Source organism: Schistocerca serialis, chromosome 3 (genome assembly GCF_023864345.2).
Source record: "Schistocerca serialis cubense isolate TAMUIC-IGC-003099 chromosome 3, iqSchSeri2.2, whole genome shotgun sequence".
In the NCBI taxonomy this organism is placed as follows: domain Eukaryota; kingdom Metazoa; phylum Arthropoda; class Insecta; order Orthoptera; family Acrididae; genus Schistocerca; species Schistocerca serialis.
Genome location: NC_064640.1, coordinates 109,259,588 through 109,284,030, shown reverse-complemented (window position 1 = coordinate 109,284,030; position 24,443 = coordinate 109,259,588). Strand labels below are relative to the sequence as shown.

The following is a 24,443-nucleotide window of genomic DNA, read 5'->3' as shown; positions in this document are numbered from 1 at the left end:
ATTTCATGCAAAACATTGTAAAAAAAATTAGTATTTGGTATTTTCTGTACTGTGAGACCCTATAGAACATATTTGTAGGGTAATAATGTATTTACATATTTTGTAACATGAAATAAAACAAATTTATAGTATTTACATTAGATTTTTTATTTCTTAGCTGCAATACTATATATTATTCAGACGATATCTACAAGTCTTGTTCATCTGACAATGAACAATGTTTTTATTGGGAACACCTCTTCATTAGCATTTTCAGTTTGGGGGACCTGCCTAATCCTTCCTTCGCTTGAGAGCAGAAAATGTAATATTTCTTTTTAGAAAGTTTTGCTGGTTTTCTTTAGCTTTGGTCTTACACCCGCTATTAATGTATGAGATATCAGTAGTGGCCTGTTTATTACGTGCAGACCGCATGCTTCTCGTGAGAATTTCCTGGCAAATGCTTGTCTGCACATACGAAAGCATTTATTGGGAGCCTCGGCTGGTTCTTCTGATAAACTACCTACTGGTAAGAGAGCACATTCAGTGACAGTGGGGCCATGCACTAAAATCTTGTCTATTGTGGGAGACGTAAAATGCCATGGACATCAGTCAACATACAATCTTGCTGTTTCAACAATATTAGCAGAAAATTTGTCTACGTCTATCTTCTGTCCACTGGAAATATCTTCAAGAATAACGCTGAATCGACAGATTAGCTATTTCTGATGATGTTTCAGGTCTGTAAAAATCTTTTTCTGGCATTTCCGTCATTACAACTTTCATAGCCTCGCTTGGGAACATCTACAATTAATTCCCATCGATTTCTTAACATTTCTTGGGTGCCTTTTTTCCCCTTTTGAACAAGTTTCTTTTCCTATTTTGAACGGATCTGCCACTTTTTGACGTTTGTTTTATAAGACAACTGCAATAAAAATTAGAAAAATCTAATTCGGGCGTAGAGTATAGACAGGCCGGACTGAAGAGTTTCTGTATTTACTACTTTCGTTTCTCACAAGTCATTCAAGTCTTCTGAGGTAGCCTTGCTAATGTGGCATCTCATTGTCTACACTGTCTCTGTTGCTGTATTGCAGACCTTTGCACCTGCTATAGTCATTAGCAATGTGTGTGTTATTGATAAATCACACTCTGTTCTTGTAATTTTTGTTTCTTGAAATGTTTCAATTTGCCTGTTGATACAACCAATTTCTTTATTTGTAACATCAATAGTTTCATGAATATATCTAATTCTTATTGGTATGCAATAGCGATGGGTTGATGCTGTAGGACTTTTCTAAACAATTAGGTCTTCATTTGTGCGACTAGTAAGTTGCAGAGGCACTAAAGATGACTGAAATATGTTCGCATGGATATTTGCAAATTTTTGTTTAAACTGAATTTGCTGTGAACCATCATAACCTATTTATAGACAAGTTCCCACGCATTTTTGTCGTCATTTGTAAGATCATTTAAAAACTCTTCTAAGTATAATATTAATCGCTCACATGTGTGATTAAGCACGGATTGAAGTTGAATATCCAAACATATGGCAGTCACCTAATAGGATTCAGTCACGGGGCAACATTGCTTTTTAACTTCTTGAAGGGTACTGTAACAAGGATAGACCCTCTTATCAGTTGTTGGTATTATTTCGTATTGTTTCCCTGTCAGTGAGGCTTCCACAAAGACTGATAAGGTTTCGATATGTAAAAGCCCTCTTTGTTTTAACTCTCAGCTGCTCAGATCTAATACTTGTCCATATTTTGCTCCTCGTATAGGTGATGAAGTAATACCTTTAACCACTTTGGAATTCTCAACATTTCCTGATTCACGGAGCTTCTTTTGACTGGCATACTTTAATTCTGTGCCCCAAAAATTGTTTGTCAATCGCTCTGTCTTAGGTCTTTTACTGCGTTCGTTTAACTATGCGAACGACTCTGCTTTCAACTTTGCGTGAAGCAAACCATCGTTTCGTTAATTGTGACTTTATATAAGACAGTATATTCTTAAAACCTTTCCTTTCTTCAGCAGGGACGGTAGGATCTGATATATAATTTTCCATAAAGTCCAATTTTTTTACAAACTCTTTTCCGGAACATTTCGGGCTAAGGATATAGAGGCCTTTTCTTGCCTTAATTTTTCAGGCCGCTGTGGCCGAGCGGTTCTAGGCGCTTCAGCCTCGGTGTGAGATATGCGTGGCGTGTGACGGTGCAAACTTTGAGCATCTGTTGTAATGCTAGAGCAGTATTCATGTCGTACACCGTGTGTACTCATTATGTCCGATAAATGCTTCAAACCAATCACTGTCTTCTTTCCTTTTCGATCTTAGACTTCCGCCGGTCTGTGTGGCCGAGCGGTTCTAGTCGCTTCAGTCTGGAACCGCGCGACCGCTACGGCCTCAGGTTCGAATACTGCCTCGGGCATGGTTGTGTGTGATGTCCTTAGGTTAGTTAGGTTTAAGTAGTTCTAAGTTCTATGGGACTGATGACCTCCGATGTGAAGTCCCATAGTGCTCAGAGCCATTTGAACCATTTGAACCTTAGACTTCGTCTACCAGTCCACCCTGGCGTTCGTGCCCATGGGTTGCTATGCAGTTATTAATCCTTATGATGTGCTCCACCTCCCCTAGAAGTTCGTCGCAACATTTTTGAGATACTCTGTACATAATCTTAAACATTGCATGTTACCCTTAGTACTGAATATGTACGACCTGTTTAGGGTTTCCGGATGACAGGTCTAAAATTCGTGACATTGAATTGTGCATCTCTGGCCACTGAGTCATACGCTTTGTTGAAATAAATAAATGATAAATAATAGCTTTGTGGGTTAATGTCTTGTGGCGTCGATCGTATCAAACATAACAGTGAAACAAAGGAAATACACATATGTGACTGTTTGTGTTACAGGCTTTCGTCGCGTGCGCGTGGGGTATCTCCCAGATTGGCTTCGTCATCGTTGTGTATGGCTTGCTGAACTCTGGGGGCGCGCTGGTCACAGGCTGGCTGATGGAGAAGGTCGGCTCCCTGCTGCTGGTGTGCGTAGTGGGCGTGGCGCACTTGGCTGTAATGATTGCCATGCTGCTTTGGAAGCCAGCCGCTTCGCACACGGCAGTCTACTTCATCATAGCGGGACTGCTCGGCGCAGCAGACGGACATTGGGCTGTTCAAATAAACGGTTGGTGCCTTCTAGACTATTCGCAATGTTCGCACAACAGTATATCTGCTGGTAGAATAATATTTTCTTAAAAAATTGTTTTTACTAGCTACTATCTAGACAAGAGAAACGATAAGCAATTAGTAGTTGCGCCGGCCATTGTGGCCGAGCGGTTCGAGGCGCTTCAGTCTGGAACCGCGCGACCGCTACGGTCGCAGGTTCGAATCCTGCCTCGGGCATGGATGTGTGTGATGTCCTTAGGTTAGTTAGGATTAAGTAGTTCTAAGTCTAGGGGACTGATGACCTCAGATGTTAAGTCCCATAGTGCTTCGAGCCATTTGAACCAATTAATAGTTGCAGTCAAAAATAATTCGCAGCTTACTAAAGGCTGGGGAAATCACTTGGCTTTTCATTAAGCCTTTGTTGTTGTTGTTGTGGTCTTCAGTCCAGAGACTGGTTTCATGCAGCTCTCCATGCTACTGCATCCTGTGCAAGCTTCTTCATCTCAAAATACCAACTGCAACCTACATCCTTCTGAATCTGCTTAATGTATTCGTCTCTTGTCTCCCTCTACGATTTTTACCCTCCATGCTGCCCTCCAATATTAAATTTGTGATCCCATGATGCCTCAAAACAGGTCCTACCAACAGATCCCTTCTTCTAGTCAAGTTAAGCCACAAATACCTCTACTCTCAATTCTGTTCAGTACCTCCTCATTAGTTACGTGATCTACCCATATAATCTCCAGCATTCTTCTGCAGCACCACATTTCGAAAGCTTCTGTTCTCTTCTTATCTAAACTGTTTCACTTCCATAATTGGCTACACTCCATGCAAATACTTTCAGAAAAGACTTCCTAACACTTAAATCTATACTCGATGTTAACAAACTTCTCTTATTCAGAAACGCTTTCCTTGCCATTGCAGGCTACATTTTATATCCTCTCAACTTCGACCATCATCAGTTATTTTGCTCCCCAAATAGCAAAACTCATCTACTACTTTGTGTCTCATTTCCTGATTTAATTCGACTACTTTACATTATCCTCGTCTTGCTTTTGTTGATGTTCATCTTATATCCTCCTTTCAAGACACTGTCCATTTCGCTCAGCTGCTCTCAGAGATCTTTTTCTGTCTCTGACAGAATTACAACGTCATCGGAAAACCTCAAAGTTTTTATTTCTTCTCCATGGACTTTAGTTCCTACTCTAAATTTTTCTTTTGTTTCCTTTACTGCTAGTTCAATATATAGATTGAATAACATCGGGCATAGGCTACAACCCTCTCTCACTCCCTTCCCAACCACTGCTTCCCTTTCATGCCCCTCGGCTCTTATAACTGCCATCTGGTTTCTGTACGAACTATAAGCTGCCATTCGTTCTCTGTATTTGACCCCTGCCACCCTCAGAATTTCAAAGAGAGTATTCCCGTCAACACTGTCAAAAGCGTTCTCTAAGTCTACAAATGCCAGAAACGTAGGTTTGCCTTTCCTTAATCTATCTTCTAAGTTAAGTCGTAGGATCAGTATTCCATCACGTGTTCCAACCTTTCATCGGAATCCAAACTTATCTTCCCCGAAGTCAGCTTCTGCTAGTTTTTCCATTCGTCTGTAAGGAATTCGTGTTAGTAATTTGTAGCCGTGAGTTATTACACTGATAATTCGGTAATTTTCACACCTGTCAACATCTGCTTTCTTTGGAATTGGAATTACTGTATTCTTCTTGAAGTCTGGGGTATTTCACCTGTCCCATACATCTTCCTCACCGGATGGTGGAATTTTAACATGGCTGGCTCTCCCAAGGCTATCAGTAGTTCTAATGAAATGTTGTCTGCTCCCGGGGCCTTGCCGGCCGGTGTGGCCGTGCGGTTAAAGGCGCTTCCGTCTGGAACCGCGTGACCGCTACGGTCGCAGGTTCGAATCCTGCCTCGGGCATGGATGTGTGTGATGTCCTTAGGTTAGTTAGGTTTAATTAGTTCTAAGTTCTAGGCGACTGATGACCTCAGAAGTTAAGTCGCATAGTGCTCAGAGCCATTTGAACCCGGGGCCTTGTTTTGACTTAGGTCTTTCAGTGATCTGTCAAATTCGTCACGCAGTATCGTATCTCCCATCTCATCTTCATCCACAACCCCTTCCATATCAATAATATTGCCCTGAAGTACATCGCCCTTGTGTAGACCCTCTATATACTCCTTCCACCTTTCTGCCTTCCCTCCTTTGCTTGGAACTGGTTTTCCATTCGAGTTCTTGATATTCATAAAAGCGTTTCTCTTTTCTTCAAAGGTGCCTTCAATTTTGCTGTAGGCATGATCTGTCTTACCCCTAGTAATATATGCCTCTACATCCTTACATTCATCCCTGCTTAGCCATCTTACACTTCCAGCTGATCTCATTTTTGAGACGTTTGTACTTCTTCTGCCTGCTTCATTTACTGCATTTTTATATTTTCTCCTTTCATCGATTAAATTCAATATCACTTCTGTTACACAAGGATTTCTACTAGTCCTCGTCTTTTTACCTACTTGATCCTCTGCTGCCTTCACTGTTTCATCTCTCAAGACTACCCATTCTTCTTCTACTGTATTTCTTTCCCCCGTTCTTGGCAATCGTTTCCTAGTGCTCCCTCTGAAACTCTCTACAGCCTCTCGTTCTTTCAGTTTATCTTGGTCCCATCTCCTTAAATTACCGCCTTTTTGCAGGTTCTTCAGTTTTAGTCTACATTTCACAACCAATAGATTGTGGTCAGAGTCCACATCTGCCCCTGGAAGTGTCTTACAATTTAAAACCTGGTACCCAAATTTCTTTCTTACCATTATATAATCTGTCTGAATCCTTCCAGTGTCTCCAGGTCTCTTGCACGTATACAACCTTCTCTCATGATTCTTAAACCAAGTGTTAGCTATGATTAAGTTATGCTTTGCGCAAAATTCTGTCTGGCGGCTTTCTCTTTCATTCCTTACCCCCATTCCGTATTCACCTACTACTTTTCCTTCTCTTCCTTTTCCTACTATTGGATTCAAGTCCCCTATAACTACTAAATTTTCGTCTCCTTTCACTATCCGAATAATTTCCTTTATCACATCATACATTTCTGCAATCTCTTCATCATCTGCGGAGCTAGTTGGCATATAAACTTGTACTACTGTTGTAGGCGTGGGCTTCGTATCTATCTTGGCCACAATAACGCCTTGACTATGCTGTTCGCAGTAGCTTACCCGCGCTCCGATTTTTTATTCATTATTAAATCTACTTCTGCATTACCCATAACTGATTTTGTATTTCTAACCCTGTATTCTCCTGACCAGAAGTCTTGTTCCTCCTGCCACCGAACTTTACTAATTCCCACTATGTCTGACTTTAATCTATCCATTTCCCTTTTTTAATTTTCTAATCTACATGCCCGATTAAGGGATCCTAAGAACGCCAGTTTTCTTTCTCCTGAAAACGACGACCTCCTGAGTAGTCCCCGTCCGGAGATCCGAATGGGGGACTATTTTATGTCCGGAATATTTTACCCAACAGGACGCCATCATTATTTAACCATACAATACAGCTGCATGCCCTCAGGAGAAATTACAGCTGTAGTTTCCCCTTGCTTTCAGCCGTTCGCAGTATCAACACAGCAAGGCCGTTTTGGTTAATGTTACAAGGCCAGATCAGTCAATCATCCAGACTGTTGCCCCTCAACTACTGAAAAGGTTGGTGCCCCGCTTCAGGAACCACACGTTTGTCTGGCCTCTCAACAGATATCCCTCCGTTGTGGTTGCACCTACGGTACGGCTGTCTGTATCGCTGAGGCATGCAAGCCTCCGCTCCACCGGCAACGTCCATGGTTCATGGGGGGGCGGGGTTTAAGCCTTAGTAATGAGAAATAATAGCACGGATAACCGTCTCTTCATTAGCCTAATTAGTAACAGCTATCGTATTTTTAATCAGATGGTCTGCAGCAGAATGGATTTGTGACTACTTCAGCAAAGTAAGAAGCAGGATAGGAGCGTAGTGAAAGAGAGATGTGTTTGTAAATGTTACTTATTATGCTGCAGGTAAGTTAAGTCAAATTCAATCCTCAGTTCATCGTGTTTTCTGTATACGTCTCGAATGCTGATTTCATCAGACACAATATGACTGATGTGTGTCGAACATTTAGCACAGCAATCTTAATGTAGAAGCACTTAAACATATTTTGGTTTGGTAAGAGAACCAGTCTGATTCGTGATATTAGAAAACTATCTAACCTTGTTTAAATGGTGTATAAAATGATTAATCAATAATAATAATAATAATAATAATAATAATAATAAGTGTGAAAACCACACTTAATACCCAAACAAATTCAAATAATATTAGAGCACAGCCAATACAGATTAAGCGTGGAATATACCAAGGAGACTCATTAAGTACTTTCTGGTTCTGCCTTGCTCTGAACCCACTATCCAACATGCTAAATAATACAAATTATGGATACAATATTACTGGAACACACCCACACAAAATCACACGTTTGCTATACATGGATGATCTAAAACTACTGGCAGCAACAAATCAACAACTCAACCAATTACTAAAGATAACAGAAGTATTCAGCAATGATATAAATATGGCTTTTGGAACAGACAAATGTAAGAAAAATAGCATAGTCAAGGGAAAACACACTAAATAAGAAGATTAGATACTGGATAACGACCGCGACTGCATAGAAGCGATGGAAAAAACAGATGCCTATAAATATCTAGGATACAAACAAAAAATAGGAATAGATAATACAAATATTAAAGAAGAACTAAAAGAAAAATATAGACAAAGACTAACAAAAATACTGAAAACAGAATTGACAGCAAGAAACAAGACAAAAATAAATACTTATGCTATACCAATGTTGACCTACTCATTTGGAGTAGTGAAATGGAGTAACACAAACCTAGAAGCACTCAATACACTTACACGATCACAATGCCACAAATATAGAATACATCACATACATTCAGCAGCAGAAAGATTCACATTAAGCAGAAAGGAAGGAGGAAGGGGATTTATCGACATAAAAAACCTACATTATGGACAGGTAGAGAATTTAAGAAAATTCTTTATAGAACGAGGAGAAACTAGCAAAATACACGAAGCAATCACTCATATAAATACATCGGCTACACCATTGCAATTTCATAACCACTTCTACAACCCTTTAGATCACATAACATCAACAGATACGAAGAAAGTAAATTGGAAAAAGAAAACACTACATGGCAAGCACCCGTATCATCTAACACAGCCACACATCGATCAAGACGCATCCAACACATGGCTAAGAAAAGGCAATATATACAGTGAGACAGAAGGATTCATGATTGCAATACAGGATCAAACAATAAACACCAGATATTACAGCAAGCATATTATTAAAGATCCCAATTCCGCAACAGATAAATGCAGACTTTGCAAACAACAAATAGAAACAGTAGACCACATCACAAGCGGATGTCCAATACTAGCAAATACAGAATACGCCAGAAGACATGACAATGTAGCAAAAATAATACATCAACAACTTGCCATAAAACATAAACTAATAAAACAACACGTTCCCACATACAAGTATGCACCACAAAATGTACTGGAGAATGATGAATACAAATTATACTGGAACAGAACCATTATAACAGATAAAATAACACCACATAACAAACCTGACATCATACTCACTAATAAAAAGAAGAAATTAACACAACTAATCGAAATATCCATACCCAATACAACAAATATACAGAAGAAAACAGGAGAAAAAATTGAAAAATACATTCAGCTGGCTGAGGAAGTCAAGGACATGTGGCATCAGGATAAAGTTGACATTATACCAATTCTACTATCAATTACAGGAGTCATACCACACGATATCCACCAGTACATCAACGCAATACAGCTACATCCAAACGTATATATACAACTACAGAAATCTGTAATCATTGACACATGTTCAATTACCCGAAAGTTCTTAAATGCAATGTAACACATACCGAACAGTTAAATGGAAGTCACGCTTGATCAAGGTCCGCGTCACGTTCCATTTTTAACCAGACATAACGCCTGAGAAAGAAATAATAATAATAATAATAATAATAATAATAATAATAATGATAATAATAAATGTCTATATGGTTTGAGATCTATAATAAGTCACCTGAGTTTAAGGAAAATGGAATCTACTCGTCTGCAGAGATACCGTGGAAAAGGGTATTAAGAAGCACTTTGAGTAAAGAGGCTTACCTTGCGTATCGCTACTATCCGCAAAGATTTAATTCTCTTAACGGAAAGGATCAATGACATTAATATCACAACGAAAACTAGTTTCAAAATTCTGGATAATGAACGAACGCATAATATTACTAGAAGTAATTACGGAAATATAGCCGCTGAAAAAATTATGAAAACTTTGTAGCGTATGCTCAGAGAATTAGGAGACACAAATCAAATCAGATGTTCCGTAAGCATAACAGGTTTTTAGGATCGGGCTTAATAGAGATTTTTCCAGCTCGGTTATCTCGCATTTAAGAGGTAGAGTAGTTCTGGGTGGACAGTTAGAACTCTCAAAGCTTGAACAATGTAACTAAATGGGAACAAAATGCAATTTGCAATATTTCTTTGGTCCTGAGCATAGTGGATAGGATCACCGAAGGAAATTTGATGAAAGAAAGTAAATAATATGAGAACTAGAAATCCCCGAAATCGATAAAATTAAATAAACTAATATAGTTAAAAAACCGACGCCTGTGCACTAATGCTTAACAGCAGCGTTAATTCATGTTTTCAACAAGGACAAATAGATTTCTGTGTGACTGAGCTCTGTTGTGATGTAACTACTTTCCAAAGCGCATGCAGCCAATTATATAAGAATACCCGCCTACCACTGATGTAGCCTACAAACTCATCACAGCGGCTGTAGGAAATGAAACAAAATATACCAACATGACCAACCGGTGGAACAGAAAGACTGTAATAAGGAATAACATTTGTGACAGGAAATATTACTCTTCATTAAAATATTGTCAGAGGTTGTCAACCAACACAGGCTACACTCAAGAGTAGCGTGGGTAGATTACAGAACGTAGGTCTATGATATGATGCTGGATACTGAAACTCTACAAGGTCCAACAAAACTGTTACAATTCTGTAAATATAGTGTGGAACAATGGAGCAACAGTCTCTAAATAAACAACATAAACATTGGACAACCACATTTGTAGTCACGAATTATTAAGATTAAAAGGGAATGTTCAGGATAAGCCTTTGTCTCTGCTCTTATATTGCATTTGCACGGTTTCTCTCTTCAGACAACTTATTACACTACTGGTCCTTCAAATAGCAACACCATGTTGGTTGCTTGTGAGAAGATGGAATTATTTCTCGAGTAAGGTGGCTTCTAATGGCTCTAATCACTATGGGACTTAACATCTGAGGTCATCAGTCCCCTAGACGTAGAACTACTTAAACAAAACTAATCTAAGGACATCACACACATCCATGCCCGAGGCAGGTTTCGAACCTGCGACCGTAGCAGCAGCGCGGATCCGGACTGAAGCGCCTAGAACCGCTCGACCACAGCGGCCAGCTCTCGAGTAAGGAGGAGATATTTCTACCAGTACGAGTCGCAATTCGATAGCGACGGGGTCACGGCTCGTCAACACTCCGATTAATGATTCCACAATATTGCTGCTCGCTTTGGTTGGGATCCTCAGACAGTCACTTGAATATGAAATCGATGTTTTCGGGAGAGACATACATAGCTCCCTGCAGGATCTCATGGGCTCCAAGAGACTAGCGCGAGAGAGGAGACTAAATTGTTCCTTTGACCTCACAGGAACGTCACGAGCATTTAGTCAGAAAATGGCTTGCTTGCAGCGAGACTAATGTCCATATGAACAGTGAAATGACGTCTGGTTCACTACGGACTCTCAGCACCGTGACTATTGTTCTGGATTCCCTCAACACGGCAGAGGAGAGAAGTGCGCCAACAGTGATGTGCTCAACTACAATACTGGACGCCGGAGTGGCACCACGTTGCCTTTTCAGACGAGTTCCGGATCTGCCTACACCATCACGATGGATGAATCCGCATCTGGAGGCTTCGAGAAGAACAAACTTGGCCACCGTTACACGGTCCCACCACCTTATGTGATTACATATGGTACCTATGTGTACACAACACTAACGCTTCTCGTTGTCATAGCCCAAAATTTGGACAGTAGCTGCTACATATTTGACCCATCTTCCAAACCTCCTTAACGTCATCTGCCAACAAGATAACGCAAGACCACGCAAAGCGAGTGCCTCCTGACGTGCTTCAATAGAGAGGGTGTTCGACTGTGCACTGTCCTGCACAGTTTCCAGATCTCTTGCGTACTGAAAACATTTGTCATGGGTTACCGAGAGATCAGCACGCCACCGCTCGTCATACACTGCGATCGATGAACTCTGGCATAGAGTCGAAGATGCATGAAGCACTGCACCCTGGTCTTTCATCCGAGCTCAAACAGATTCGATACCCAGCCAGGCTCGAGCAGTGGTTGCTGCTATAAGTATCAGCTCTGTGTACTAATTTTTGCACTCTGTAGACGTCCAGATCACCTACAAATTTAATCGTGTACTATTCCTACTATGCTGATATGCACAATAATTAGAACTCCCTTATTTTTCATTCTTCGTCATGTTGCAATTTTAATGGCCAATAGCGGATATACACTGCCGGAAGAATGTTTATAGTTCACTCAAGATTTATTGTTGCAGCAGTCCATATGGAGTACATGAAATGATTACAATTACAGATCAATAGCACACGCTGTTGTGAGGTACCATCCATGTTGGTATGTGCAATGCGGCAATGCAGGCGCTGACTGTGGAATCCAGTCTATCGTACAATTCTACATCTACATTTATACTCCGCAAGCCACCCAACGGTGTGTGGTGGAGGGCACTTTACGTGCCACTGTCATTACCTTCCTTTCCTGTTCCAGTCGCGTATGGTTCGCGGGAAGAACGACTGCCGGAAAGCCTCCGTGCGCTCTCGAGTCTCTCTCATTTTACATTCGTGATCTCCTCGGGAGGTATAAGTAGGGCGAAGCAATATATTAGATACCTCATCCAGAAACGCACCCTCTCGAAACCTGGACAGCAAGCTACACCGCGATGCAGAGCGCCTCTCTTGCAGAGTCTGCCACTTGAGTTTGCTAAACATCTCCGTAACGCTATCACTCTTACCAAATAACCCTGTGACGAAACGCGCCGGTCTTCTTTGGATCTTCTCTATCTCCGCTGTCAACCCGACCTGGTACGGACCCCACACTGATGAGCATTACTCAAGTATAGGTCGAACGAATGTTTTGTAAGCCACCTCCTTTGTTGGTGGGCTACATTTTCTAAGGACTCTCCCAATGAACCTCAACCTGGCACCCGCCTTATCAACAATTAATTTTATATGATCATTCCACTTCAAATCGTTCCGTACGTATACTCCCAGATATTTTACAGAAGTAACTGCTACCAGTGTTTGTTCCGCTATCATAAAATCATACAACAAAGGATCCTTCTATTTATGATGGTCGAAGTAGAGAGGATATAAAATGTAGAATGGCAATGGCAACGAAAGCGCTTCTGAAGACGAGAAATTTGTTAACATCGAGTATTGATTTAAGTGTCAAGAAATCGTTTTTGAAAGTATTTGTATGGCGTGTAGCCATGTATGAAAGTGAAACATGGACAATAAATAGTTTGGACAAGAAGAGAATAGAAGCTTTCGAAATGTGGTGCAACAGAAGACTGTTGAAGATTAGGTGGGTAGATCACGTAACTAATGAGGAGGTATTGAATAGGATTGGGGAGAAGAGAAGTTTGTGGCACAACTTGCTCCCCAAATAGCAAAACTTCTTTACTACTTTAAGTGTCTCATTTCCTAATATAATTCCCTCAGCGTCACCCGACTTAATTCGACTACATTCCATTATCCTTGTTTTGCTTTTGTTGATGTTCATCTTATATCGTCCTTTCAAGACACTGTCCATTCCATTCAACTGCTCTTCCAAGTCCTTTGCCGTCTCCGACAGAATTTCAATGTCATCGGCGAACCTCAAAATTTTTATTTCTTCTCCATGGATTTTAATACCTACTCCAAATTTTTCTTTTGTTTCCTTTTCTGCTTGCTCAATATATAGATTGAATAACATCGGGGAGAGGCTACAACCCTGTCTCACTCCCTTCCCAACCGCTGCTTCCCTTTCATGTCCCTCGAATCTTATAACTGCCATCTGGTTTCTGTACAAATTGTAAATAGCCTTTCGCTCCCTGTATTTCACCCCTGCAACTTTTAGAATTTGAAAGAGAGTATTCCAGTCAACATTGTCAAAACTTTCTCTAAGTCTACAAATGCTAGAAACGTAGGTTTGCCTTTCCTTAATCTTTCTTCTAAGATAAGTCGTAAGGTCAGTATTGCCTCACGTGTTCCAACATTTCTACGGAATCCGAACTGATCTTCCCCGAGGTCGGCTTCTACCAATTTTTCCATTCATCTGTAAAGAATTCGTGTTAGTATTTTGCAGCTGTGACTTATTAAACTGATAGTTCGGTAAGTTTCACGTCTGTCAACACCTGCTTTCTTTGGGATTGGAATTATTATATTCTTCTTGAAGTCTGAGGGTATTTCGCCTGTCTCGTACATCTTGCTCACCAGATGGTAGAGTTTTGTCAGGACTGGCTCTCCCAAGGCCGTCAGTAGTTCTAATGGAATGTTGTCTACTCCCGGGGCCTTGTTTCGACTCAGGTCTTTCAGTGCTCTGTCAAACTCTTCACACAGTATCGTATCTCCCATTTCATCTTCATCTACATCCTCTTCCATTTCCATAATATTGTCCTCAAGTACATCGCCCTTGTGTAGACCCTCTATATACTCCTTCCACCTTTCTGCTTTCCCCTCTTTGCTTAGAACTGGGTTTCCATCTGAGCTCTTGATATTCATACAAGTGGCTCTCTTTTCTCCAATGGTCTCTTTAATTTTCCTGTAGGCTGTATCCATCTTACCCCTAGTGAGATAAGCCTCCCCATCGTTACATTTGTCCTCTAGCTATGCCCGCGTAGCCATTATGCACTTCCTGTCGATCTCATTTTTGAGACGTTTGTATTCCTTTTTGCCTGTTTCGTTTACTGCATTTTTATATTTTCTACTTTCATCAATTAAATTCAGTATTTCTTCTGTTACCCAAGGATTTCTACTAGCCCTCGTCTTTTTACATACTTGTTCCTCTGCTGCCTTCACTACTTCATCCCTCAGAGCTACCCATTCGTCTTCTACTGTATTTCTTTCCCCCATTCCTTTCAATTGTTCCCTTATGCTCTCCCTCAAACACTGTACAACCTCTGGTTTAGTCAGTTTATCCAGGTCCCATCTCCTTAAATTCCCACCTTTTTGCAATTTCTTCAGTTTTAATGTACAGTTCATCACCAATAGATTGTGGTCAGAGTCCACATCTGCCCATGGAAATGTCCTACAATTTAAAACCTGGTTCCTAAATCTCTGTCTTACCATTATATAATCTATCTGATACCTTTTAGTATCTCCAGGATTCTTCCATGTATACAACCTTCTTTTATGATTCTTGAACCAAGTGTTTATATATATATATATATATATATATATATATATATATATATATATATATATATATATTGTGAAAAGCAATGGTCCCATAACATTCCCCTGTGGTACGCCAGAGGTTACTTCAACGTCTGTAGACGTCTTTCCATTTAGAACAACATGCTGTGTTCTCTTTGCTAAAAACTCTCCAATCCAGCCACACAGCTGGTCTGATATTCCGTAGGCTCTTACCTTGTGTATCAGGCGACAGTGCGGAACTGTTGGCGAATATTGTCCTGGGATTCGTTACTCCACGCCTGCTCGACCTGATCTCGTAGTTCTGTAACAGTTGACTAGTCACTTCTCGTCCGATCATATCACACGCGTACTCGATTGTAGACAAATTCGGAGATCGTGCTGGCCAGGGAAGTTGTTGCATGTCTTGCACTGCACCTTGAGTTTCACGGGCAGTGTGTAGGCGAGCATTGTCCTGTTGGAACAACACATCACCTTATTGTTACAAGAGCGGCAAAATAACGTGTCCAACTTCATTCTGCACGTACCGTGCGCTGGTTAGCGTCCACTCCAGAAACATCAAAGGTGAAAAAGAGTTACAGCTTACCATAAGGCTTGGTGTGAGACCAGTGTGTCTAGAACGAATGCACTCTACGAGACAGCGCTCATCAAGTCTACGCCGTAAACGTAAATGACCATCACTTGCGCGCAGACAGGATTTACTTTCATCGCTGAAGATCGGGTGCACCATTCCTTCTTCCAAGTGAGCCTCTGATGGCACCAGTCAACCCATGCGCCTCGATCCTGTGGCGTGAGCGGGAAGGGGACTGGAGATCTGCGCGCCTATTGTGCCACTGCTAATAACCGGTTCGCAACAACTTGTATTGACACAAGCCCTCTTATCTTGGCTGTGGTAGCTGTCAACGCTGCCCTTACAATATGACGAACCTGGCGGGCGTCTGTGCTGCGTGAACGTCCAGAAACTCGTCTACGGGTGTGAAAATGTTCACGTGATCGGAAGTTCTCAATTTGATCCAATTCAAGCCCGCTCAGTTGATTGTAGGAAATGCGAGTGCGTCTCCGTAGCATGCTTACCTGTTTACCTTACATGGTGGAACCACTCTAAGCCTTCTGGCTGTGAGCATTCCCTATTAAAGGGTAGACAGGGCTCTGGTAGCTACGCCACTACGCTATCTGTTCGCAGACGACGTTGAAACAATCATCAGTACTTCTACACAGATTTTACTATATATCAGAGTCATCTTCTTTCCTTAGATATTTTGTATTGTTTTATTGCTGTAGTAAGCTAGTTTCATTCCTTGTTTCTTAAAGATGTTAACAATTGTGTGTGTCAGTTTGTTTCCGAATGTGAGTGTGCACGAGCTTGTCTGTTGAGTTTTGGTGTTACGTCCGTGTGGTGTTGGTGGTGGTGTGTGGTGCGCATTGTGGGTCGCATTTTTATGGATTTTCTTATTCAATAATGAAACTGGAGCTTCTTTGTATCGATTATCTTTTGCTGTTTGTATTATTTCGCCTAGTTCCTTATTGTAGCTGTGTGTTTATCGAATGGTTCTATGTTCAAATTGTGGAGCATGTATCGCAGATCTGCTTGTTTTTGGGACTGTGGATGGTTAAAAAAAATGGTTCAAATGGCTCTGAGCACTATGGGACTTAACTGCTGTGGTCATAAGTCCCCTAGAACTTAGAACTACTTAAACCTAACTAACCTAAGGACAGCACACAACACCCAGCCATCACGAGGCAGAGAAAATCCCTGACCCCGCCGGGAATCGAACCCGGGAACCCGGGCGTGTGAAGCGAGAACGCTACCGCACGACCACGAGATGCGGGCGTTGATGGTTAGATGACTGGTGTAGTATTATGTCCATTGTGGTGATTTTCCTATAAAAGCTGAACGAGTGTTGGTTATTTTTCTTTTGTGATTGCTGTATCCAAGAAGCTTTCATTTTCTTTACTTGCACTTTCCCCAAAGTGTTCAAGCCAAGCTATGCCAACCCAAGCAGTCCAAAGGAGTCTTACATCCCTGCCCGTCTTCCCGCTGTACTACTCTGCGTAGCAGTTTATCCTGTGCGCTTTGAATGTAGTGTTACGTTTAGGATTCGTAATTTGATGAAATGTCTTCTTTCACCCGAATATCACACAACGTGTCTCAGTGAAATATATATTCATTTCGGGTCTTTCTAGGCCAGAGAACGGTGGATTCTATTTGTCCTTTTTTTCTTTTCCGCGTATTCCGGTCTTGCTTATTTATTTCGAAATGAACGGTTTTGCCTGGAACTTCACACTTTCTCTATTAGATCTGGCTATTGTCAGTCGAACTGTCATCAGACACCTCTAACACACATTTTCTGTAATAGGCAGTACCATCTCTAAAAGTCGAGATCCTTCGCACTTAAGAACCTGAAGATGTCTGTTACACTGCAACGCGAAGTAAAGCAAGGTTTCGAAAGTCCAGTTTCTGCAACCTTAGCGTGTTTCAGCCAAATATGACCACAATTATACTAATTTTAATTACTTTTTTCAAGCTGTGTATTGCGGTTTCGCTGAATTAATTCTAAGTGGCCAAAACAGTTTATTCTAAATTCCCAAAATGCATTTTAGCAAACACTGAGTTCGCTTTTCATTCTAACTTAATCTAAAAAGAACATTTGTGAATGGAGAAGCTTTTCTTTCATCGTAAGCTTTCTTCGCACTACTTTGCATACCACCAGATTGTGGTCTTTTATATCCACTGAGCCACATTTCTTTTCGTACTTCGTTCTATGATAACCCTAAATTTAGGAAGCCTGTATTTTGCTAAATGGCTTCAACCTTTGGCACACATTTCTACACACTTGTCAGCCGCTACCGCTTTGTCCTCTTTCAAAATATTCGTGGAGTGAGGAAACAGCTGGTCAAATGTACAACATGTATAATATACTTGAGGTTCCCGAATGAGTTTTTAGTAACTATTAACACAACTTGCATTGCTAGACACCTGCCGATTTGTTTGAAGCTGGTTCATAAACACACGAATCTTTTCCCTTGCATTACTTAGGCTTTGTTTCGTGACTGGTATACGTTCTCCGATTCTTAATTCCTCCTCAGTCTCCTTCACGTCTGGTTTGTTCATTTTACTGCTCTCGCCATTGTGATAAATGAGCTGCAATGAAGCTACCTACGCTTATGTATATCTGGCTGGTCACGTTGGATCGATAGAACTACCTGTTGTCATTCGCAGCAGGCTGACCTGGTTCCGTGAAGTTTGCAAGGCTCGTAGAAATCCAAGCTGATCTACTTTAACCACCGTGCTTCAATATACATGTATTCTTGCGTCTCCGTGGCGGGAGGCTGAGCTGCTTCAACGATTGTGAAGGAGGAAGGGACAGGCGGGCTTGGAAAGAGATTTCGTATACCTCTGGGGTTGACAAGCCAGACAAGTGCGATGGGTGTGCTCGGCGCATGTATAGGTTGTAACAAAAATGTACGGCACATTCCTCACACGTAGACGAAGAAATTATGTTAGATGAACTTGGGTCTGGAAACGCTTTGTTTCCATGTCACAACTCATTTTCTCCAACTCATTAATCATGGGAAACACACAAGAAGAAATAATTAGAACCATGGGGAACATGCACTTTTGGTGACGTCTGGTTACGTTGTGCAGCGCCGATGTTTTGTTTTACATGTCCCTGTCGCCATACGCCGTACGTAATTGCTTGTTTACAGATAACAGAAACTGTTCCAGCGATCAGTACGACCGTTACAATCACACTGGTTACTACGTATAGTTGATCAAAGACTTTGCTCATGCAGTGCCAACGTACACTAATGCAGAAATGGCAGATGCCCATTTGATGTATGGATTGGTTCAAATGGCTCTGAATATTATGGGACTTAACTTCTAAAGCCATCAGTCCCCTAGAACTTAGAACTACTTAAACCTAACTAATCTAAGGACATCACACACACCCATGCCCGAAGCGGGATTCGAACCTGCGACCTTAGTGGTCGCGCGGTTCCAGACTGTAGCGCCTAGAACAGCTCGGCCACAACGGCCGGCTGATGTATGGATTAACGGACGGCAATGGCCCTCGCGCTGAACGTTTCGAGAGATATTTCCAGGACGGAGGTGCCCGGACAGGAAAACGTTTGAAGCCACTGTTCGTTGTCTCAGGGAACAAGGGGCATTTAAGCTTGATACTCGCGCGGATGAGGCCTAGAACGAAGGGAACACAGCGACGGGGGGCGGCAGTTCTTCCTGCAGTTGACAACGACCCTAGTGTCAGAACAAAACATGTAACTGCAGCATTGAACGTTGACCACATGACTGTGTGGCGAGTGTTACACGAGGAGCAGCTGTATCCATACCATTTACAGCGCCTGCAGCCACTGTCAGCAGCTGACTTCCTGCACGGGTACTCTTCTGCGAATGGTTTATTCAACTAAGTGTCAACCCTAAATTTAAGGCAACAGTGCTGTTCGCAGATGAGGCGTCGTTTCAGCTAGATCAGATTGTAAATTTCACAATCGGCGTGTATGGGCAGACATCAATCCTCTCGCAACTGTTGAACCAAGTTATGAACAAAGATTTTCTATCAGTGTTTGGGCCGGCATTGTTCTTGGTGATCGTTCGGTAGGGCCTCATTTTCTTCCACCCAGGCTCAACGGACGAAGTTATCGTAATTTCGTACAGAATGTTCAACCTGATGTGTTAGCGGATGCGCCTTTAGCTGTGCTACAAAACATGTACTTCATGCACGATGGAGCAGTTCCTCATTTTAGAGTTAATGTCTGTCGGCTTCTAAATAACAGATACGGTGACAGATGCATAGGTAGAGATGGACAAATTGCCTGGCCTCCACGCTCTCCGGACCTATACCCACTGGACTTTTTATTTGTGGAGACATCCGAATGCTATTGTGAATGGAGCCCCAGCACAAGATGTTCTGAGTTTCCGTGCCCGTACTACGGAAGGCTGCGAAACCATACGCAATAATAAAATACTCCAGGGATACAACAGCGCATCTGAGATTCATTACGACTGCAATACGATGCATGTATCACTGCCGACGGAGAGCATATTAAATATCTCTTGTGACCAAGAAATGAGTTGTAACATGGAATCAAAATGTTTCTAGACCCATGTTCATATAATATAGTTTCTTCGTCTAAGTCTGGGGAATGTGTCCTGCAGCCGCCCGTTGTGGACGAGCGGTTCTAGGAGCTTCAGTCCGGAACCGCGCTGCTGCTACGGTCGCAGGTTCGAATCCTGCCTCGGGCATGGATGTGTGTGATGTCCTTAGGTTAGTTAGGTTTAAGTAGTTCTAAGTTCTAGGGGACTGATGACCTCAGTTGTTAAGTCCCATAGTGCTCAGAGCCATTTGAACCTTTTTTTTTTTTACACACTCTGACCTCAGATCTAAGGTCTTTCACACGTTGAACCCTAATGAAGAAATATCTGCGGAAGTGCTTAGCTGACGTCGTCAATAGGCCACCAGAAATCACCACAGTGATTACCATCCAGTCGGAATAACATTTACATCAGTGTCAATACGAGTACCTCATCGTAATGAGAGACACGAACATCGACATACTGAGACACACGCCATCCGCAATGAACTTAAGAGGACTGTCTACTTACAAAAACATCAACAATTTTCCAGGGGCTTAGATGGCGGGGAGGAAGCGTGGGGGAGGCAGTGTGAGTAATTGCCCTAAGTGAGAATTATTTCATTTCAGTTCAGGGCTCTGATTTTTAAGACGTAATTTACCTGGAGAATTATCGCTAAAATGACCTGAAATTATGAGTAAAAAGGCGTAAAAATGATAGGAAAATATGTAAAGCGTGTCATAAAACGAGCTAGTGTAATGAAAAACTTCATACGAACTTGGAAGTAAAAGTACAAAAATGATGATTTGAAATCTCTGTTTTTCTTTACTAAAGATGTGCTAAAGATGCACGAATATTGAAAAATCCTAGAGCTATTGCAGTGTATGATAATCACAATTCAGAAGTTCTCTAAAGTAAGTTGTCTGTTGTTGTGTTGGACAAGATGTGGTGGCAGTTAGAAAATCTTTCAACATTTGTCGAGGCAACTGGAGCATGCACTTTAATATTTTGGTTTAGTTTCAAGCACGAGTCCAAAAAAAGTGACATGAATATCGATATTTCATAAATAGATATCACGTTTAGTGCAATATCGATACAAAATATCGATCTCTTTATTTCAGTACCTGTACCTGATCCAAGTGAACAACAGTAAGTGATGTGACAATGAAAATAATCAGAAAAACCATCAGTATATTAACATTTACTAATACATTCTTGAGCAGCAACGGTGCGTTTTTCCTAGAGACAACTACATTGATTGTTCTTTTCAACATTACAAAAATTAATTGCTGCGACATAGACGTTAAAGACAAACATTTAAAAAATGAAGTAAAATCTTAAAAAGAACAACATCCTAGTAACATTAAATCAGTATGACGAAAAATATAAAATTAAATTAACATTTGTACAACTAGAATATTCGGGATGTTAGTGCTTGTGAACAATGCATAGCTCATAAGGAAAGAATGAGTACATGTCAACAAATTCCGGACAATACTAAGAAGCTATACTAAAATGAAATCATGCTCTCGATCGACTGAATGACGGAACTGCTACATGTGTACGCGGTCTCATTAAGAAGAAATTCCATGGTGGGATTTACACCTTGGAAATGTGGCCTTTCTAGGGTACGAAAGTCCTCCTCCCAGTCCATACGTCACAAGGTGCGCACATATTCGTAAACTTCGAATGGTTATTGTTATAACAATTCAGTTGCACGAAAAACACTCTCGACAAAAGCTTACTACTTCAGTATTCAACTAATGGTCAACAACTGTGAAGCGCTATTTTAAAGCAGTATATTCTGTTAGTATTTTTAATCATTTTATGCACTGTTTGAACGCTGATTGGTACTTGCCGGTAGAAGTAGAAAGTCGGCGTCATTGGAACTACCACCAACCTATGCCATCTCACAGAGGATACACTCATTGGGTAAATGTTATATAACAGCCTTAGTTTGTTTAATTTCCCAATCGCTGCCGCCAGAAAGCACCACAGTTGAGCATGAACGTTTCTACAACGCGCCATTACGAAACTCAGCTAACCGGTACGGCACAAGTGTGTTGTTGGCGTTCAAAGTAGTTTTCTCTAAGTGTTTCCACAGTCGACAATAAGCTGTATGTCAGCAGTGGTGCAAGAATGTGGTTTACTTAGAATTTTGTGCATTATCAGATATAAAAGCGTAGTTAATACTCAAATATCTCGATTAGAAATCCTAGTAATTGCGCTGACGGAGGATATAAACATTCATGTTCAGAAAAAAACAGAACACATTGAACGACTAGAGATAGGACGTTCATATTCACAGGACATGCACATCAGTATGTTCTGCAAAAGTGATTGAAATGCTAATCACCTCGGCATGTGTCCTGTTGCCTAGTAGGCACAGAGTCCGCCATGAGCTCTGATAATTTGTTCCATGCGTGATGGCATCGACGCGTATAAGAGGTGAATGGCAGCCTGTGGTATAGCCATCCATGCTGCATTCACCTTGTTCCAAAGTTCATCTGTGGTGGTTGGCATTGGGTCACAGCGCTGCACCCGTCTTTTCACCATATCCCACACATTTTCTATTGGTGACAAGTCTGGTGATCAGGCGGGACAGGGCAAAAGGATGACATCTTGAAACACCAAGAAGGACGTGTTCGTGCAACAACACTTGCTCATGCGTTTTCCTCCTGAAAATTGGCGCCTGGGGTGTTGTGTAGAAAGGGTATGGCTACGGGTCACAGGACGTCATTCACGTAGGTCACACTGTTCCGTGCCCTGGACACGAACCAACTGAGATTTGTGGTTGTACCCAATAGCACACCACATCACACCATAAAGCCTTGAGTTGGCGCTGTATGCCTCGTGCGAGTGCAGTCACTGTGTTGCCGTTCCTCTTATCTGCGCGAACCAAAATGAGACCATCGTTTTCAAACAAACAGAACCTGGATTCTTCCGAAAACACTATCTGAATGATGCCATTGATGTCCACAGTGACGTCGTTCCATATACAGGGATATTACAAATGATTGAAGCGATTTCATAAATTAACTGTAGCTCCATTCATTGACATATGGTCACGACACACTACAGATACGTAGAAAAACTCATAAAGTTTTGTTCGGCTGAAGCCGCGCTTCAGGTTTCTGCCGCCAGAGCGCTCGAGAGCGCAGTGAGACAAAATGGCGACAGGAGCCGAGAAAGCGTATGTCGTGCTTGAAATGCAATCACATCAGTCAGTCATAACAGTGCAACGACACTTCAGGACGAAGTTCAACAAAGATCTACCAACTGCTAACTCCATTCGGCGATGGTATGCGCAGTTTAAAGCTTCTGGATGCCTCTGTAAGCGGAAATCAACGGGTCGGCCTGCAGTGCGCGAAGAAACGGTTGAACGCGTGCGGGCAAGTTTCACGCATAGTGATGTGAAAGATTCAGTGTTTTAACCTCCTCTACCAAGAAACGTGCCAGAACTGCGAGCTCGCATCAACAATGCTTTCGAACCCATTGATGGGGATATGCTGCGCCGAGTGTGGGAGGAACTTGATTATCGGCTTGATGTCTGCCGAATCACTAAAGGGGCACATATCGAACATTTGTGAATGCCTAAAAAAACTTTTTGAGTTTTTGTATGTGTGTGCAAAGCATTGTGAAAATATATCTCAAATAATAAAGTTATTGTAGAGCTGTGAAATCGCTTCAATCATTTGTAATAACCCTGTACTATTGCCGCCTAGCATGTTTCTGCATATTCGTCGAAGGTAGGCGGAGACATGGACTACGTGCACGCAACCCATGCCGTAATAAACGGACTGTCACTCATGATAGCGTACGACGTGTTAGGCTGTTCCTCTGTTGCGCCAGATCTGTCCTGCATTGTCATTCGGATGAGGTTCGTTGTCGGGGGATGGTCTGGGTGGTGCGAGCTGACCCACCTCGTCTTGTTCTACAGCCTACCGTGAACCATTCTGCAAACACCCGTTGCACTGCCGAAGCACTTCGTCCCACACGAGTAACAATTTCCCGGATGAATGCATCTCATTTTCTACTGGCAACAATGAGCCCTCTTTCATACTCACTGATTTGACGGTACGGTTCCCACATACGTATGCGAGGCATCCTGCACGTTTGCTCAAGTCACACTGATCCATTACCTTCGGTTAATAGAGCTAACGAGAGCCGCTGGCAACTTTTACCGATAGGTGGTGGTGTGCCGCGATATCGATGTTGACCTTGAACCCGCTGGCCGACACGGTTCAGATGCTAATCATTTCTGCTGAACATACTAAGGTACGTGTCCTGTGAATATGAACGTCCTATCTCAAATCGTTCAAGGTTTTGATTTTTTCCTGACTTAGCCTGTACTTTTTCTGACTTAAAGTGCTTTTGATGAGAAGGATAGTAGTCTCCTGGTCACCATTTAAATATCGGAAATTCTGTTATGAAAAGTGACTGACGTTTCTCTAACTGCAAACAAAACAGATACTTATTGATTACTTCATGGAGATAAACGACGGTATCTCCTAGAAATTCTGGCTGAATCATGCAAATACCGTCGAAAAGCCATCACGCTTATTGGATTATCAT

At 41.7% G+C, this 24,443-nt stretch overlaps 1 protein-coding gene across 3 annotated transcripts in view; it reads left to right on the top strand.

The window, feature by feature from the left end:
• The window catches only part of LOC126471539 (UNC93-like protein), a 417,881-nt gene that overhangs the window by 332,937 nt on the left and 60,501 nt on the right, over positions 1–24,443 (top strand). For all 3 annotated transcript variants that reach the window (XM_050099766.1, XM_050099764.1, XM_050099765.1), the window contains one exon: positions 2,883–3,150. In XM_050099766.1, the coding sequence (XP_049955723.1) occupies positions 2,883–3,150 (268 nt within the window). The remainder of the gene's footprint in view (positions 1–2,882; positions 3,151–24,443) is intronic.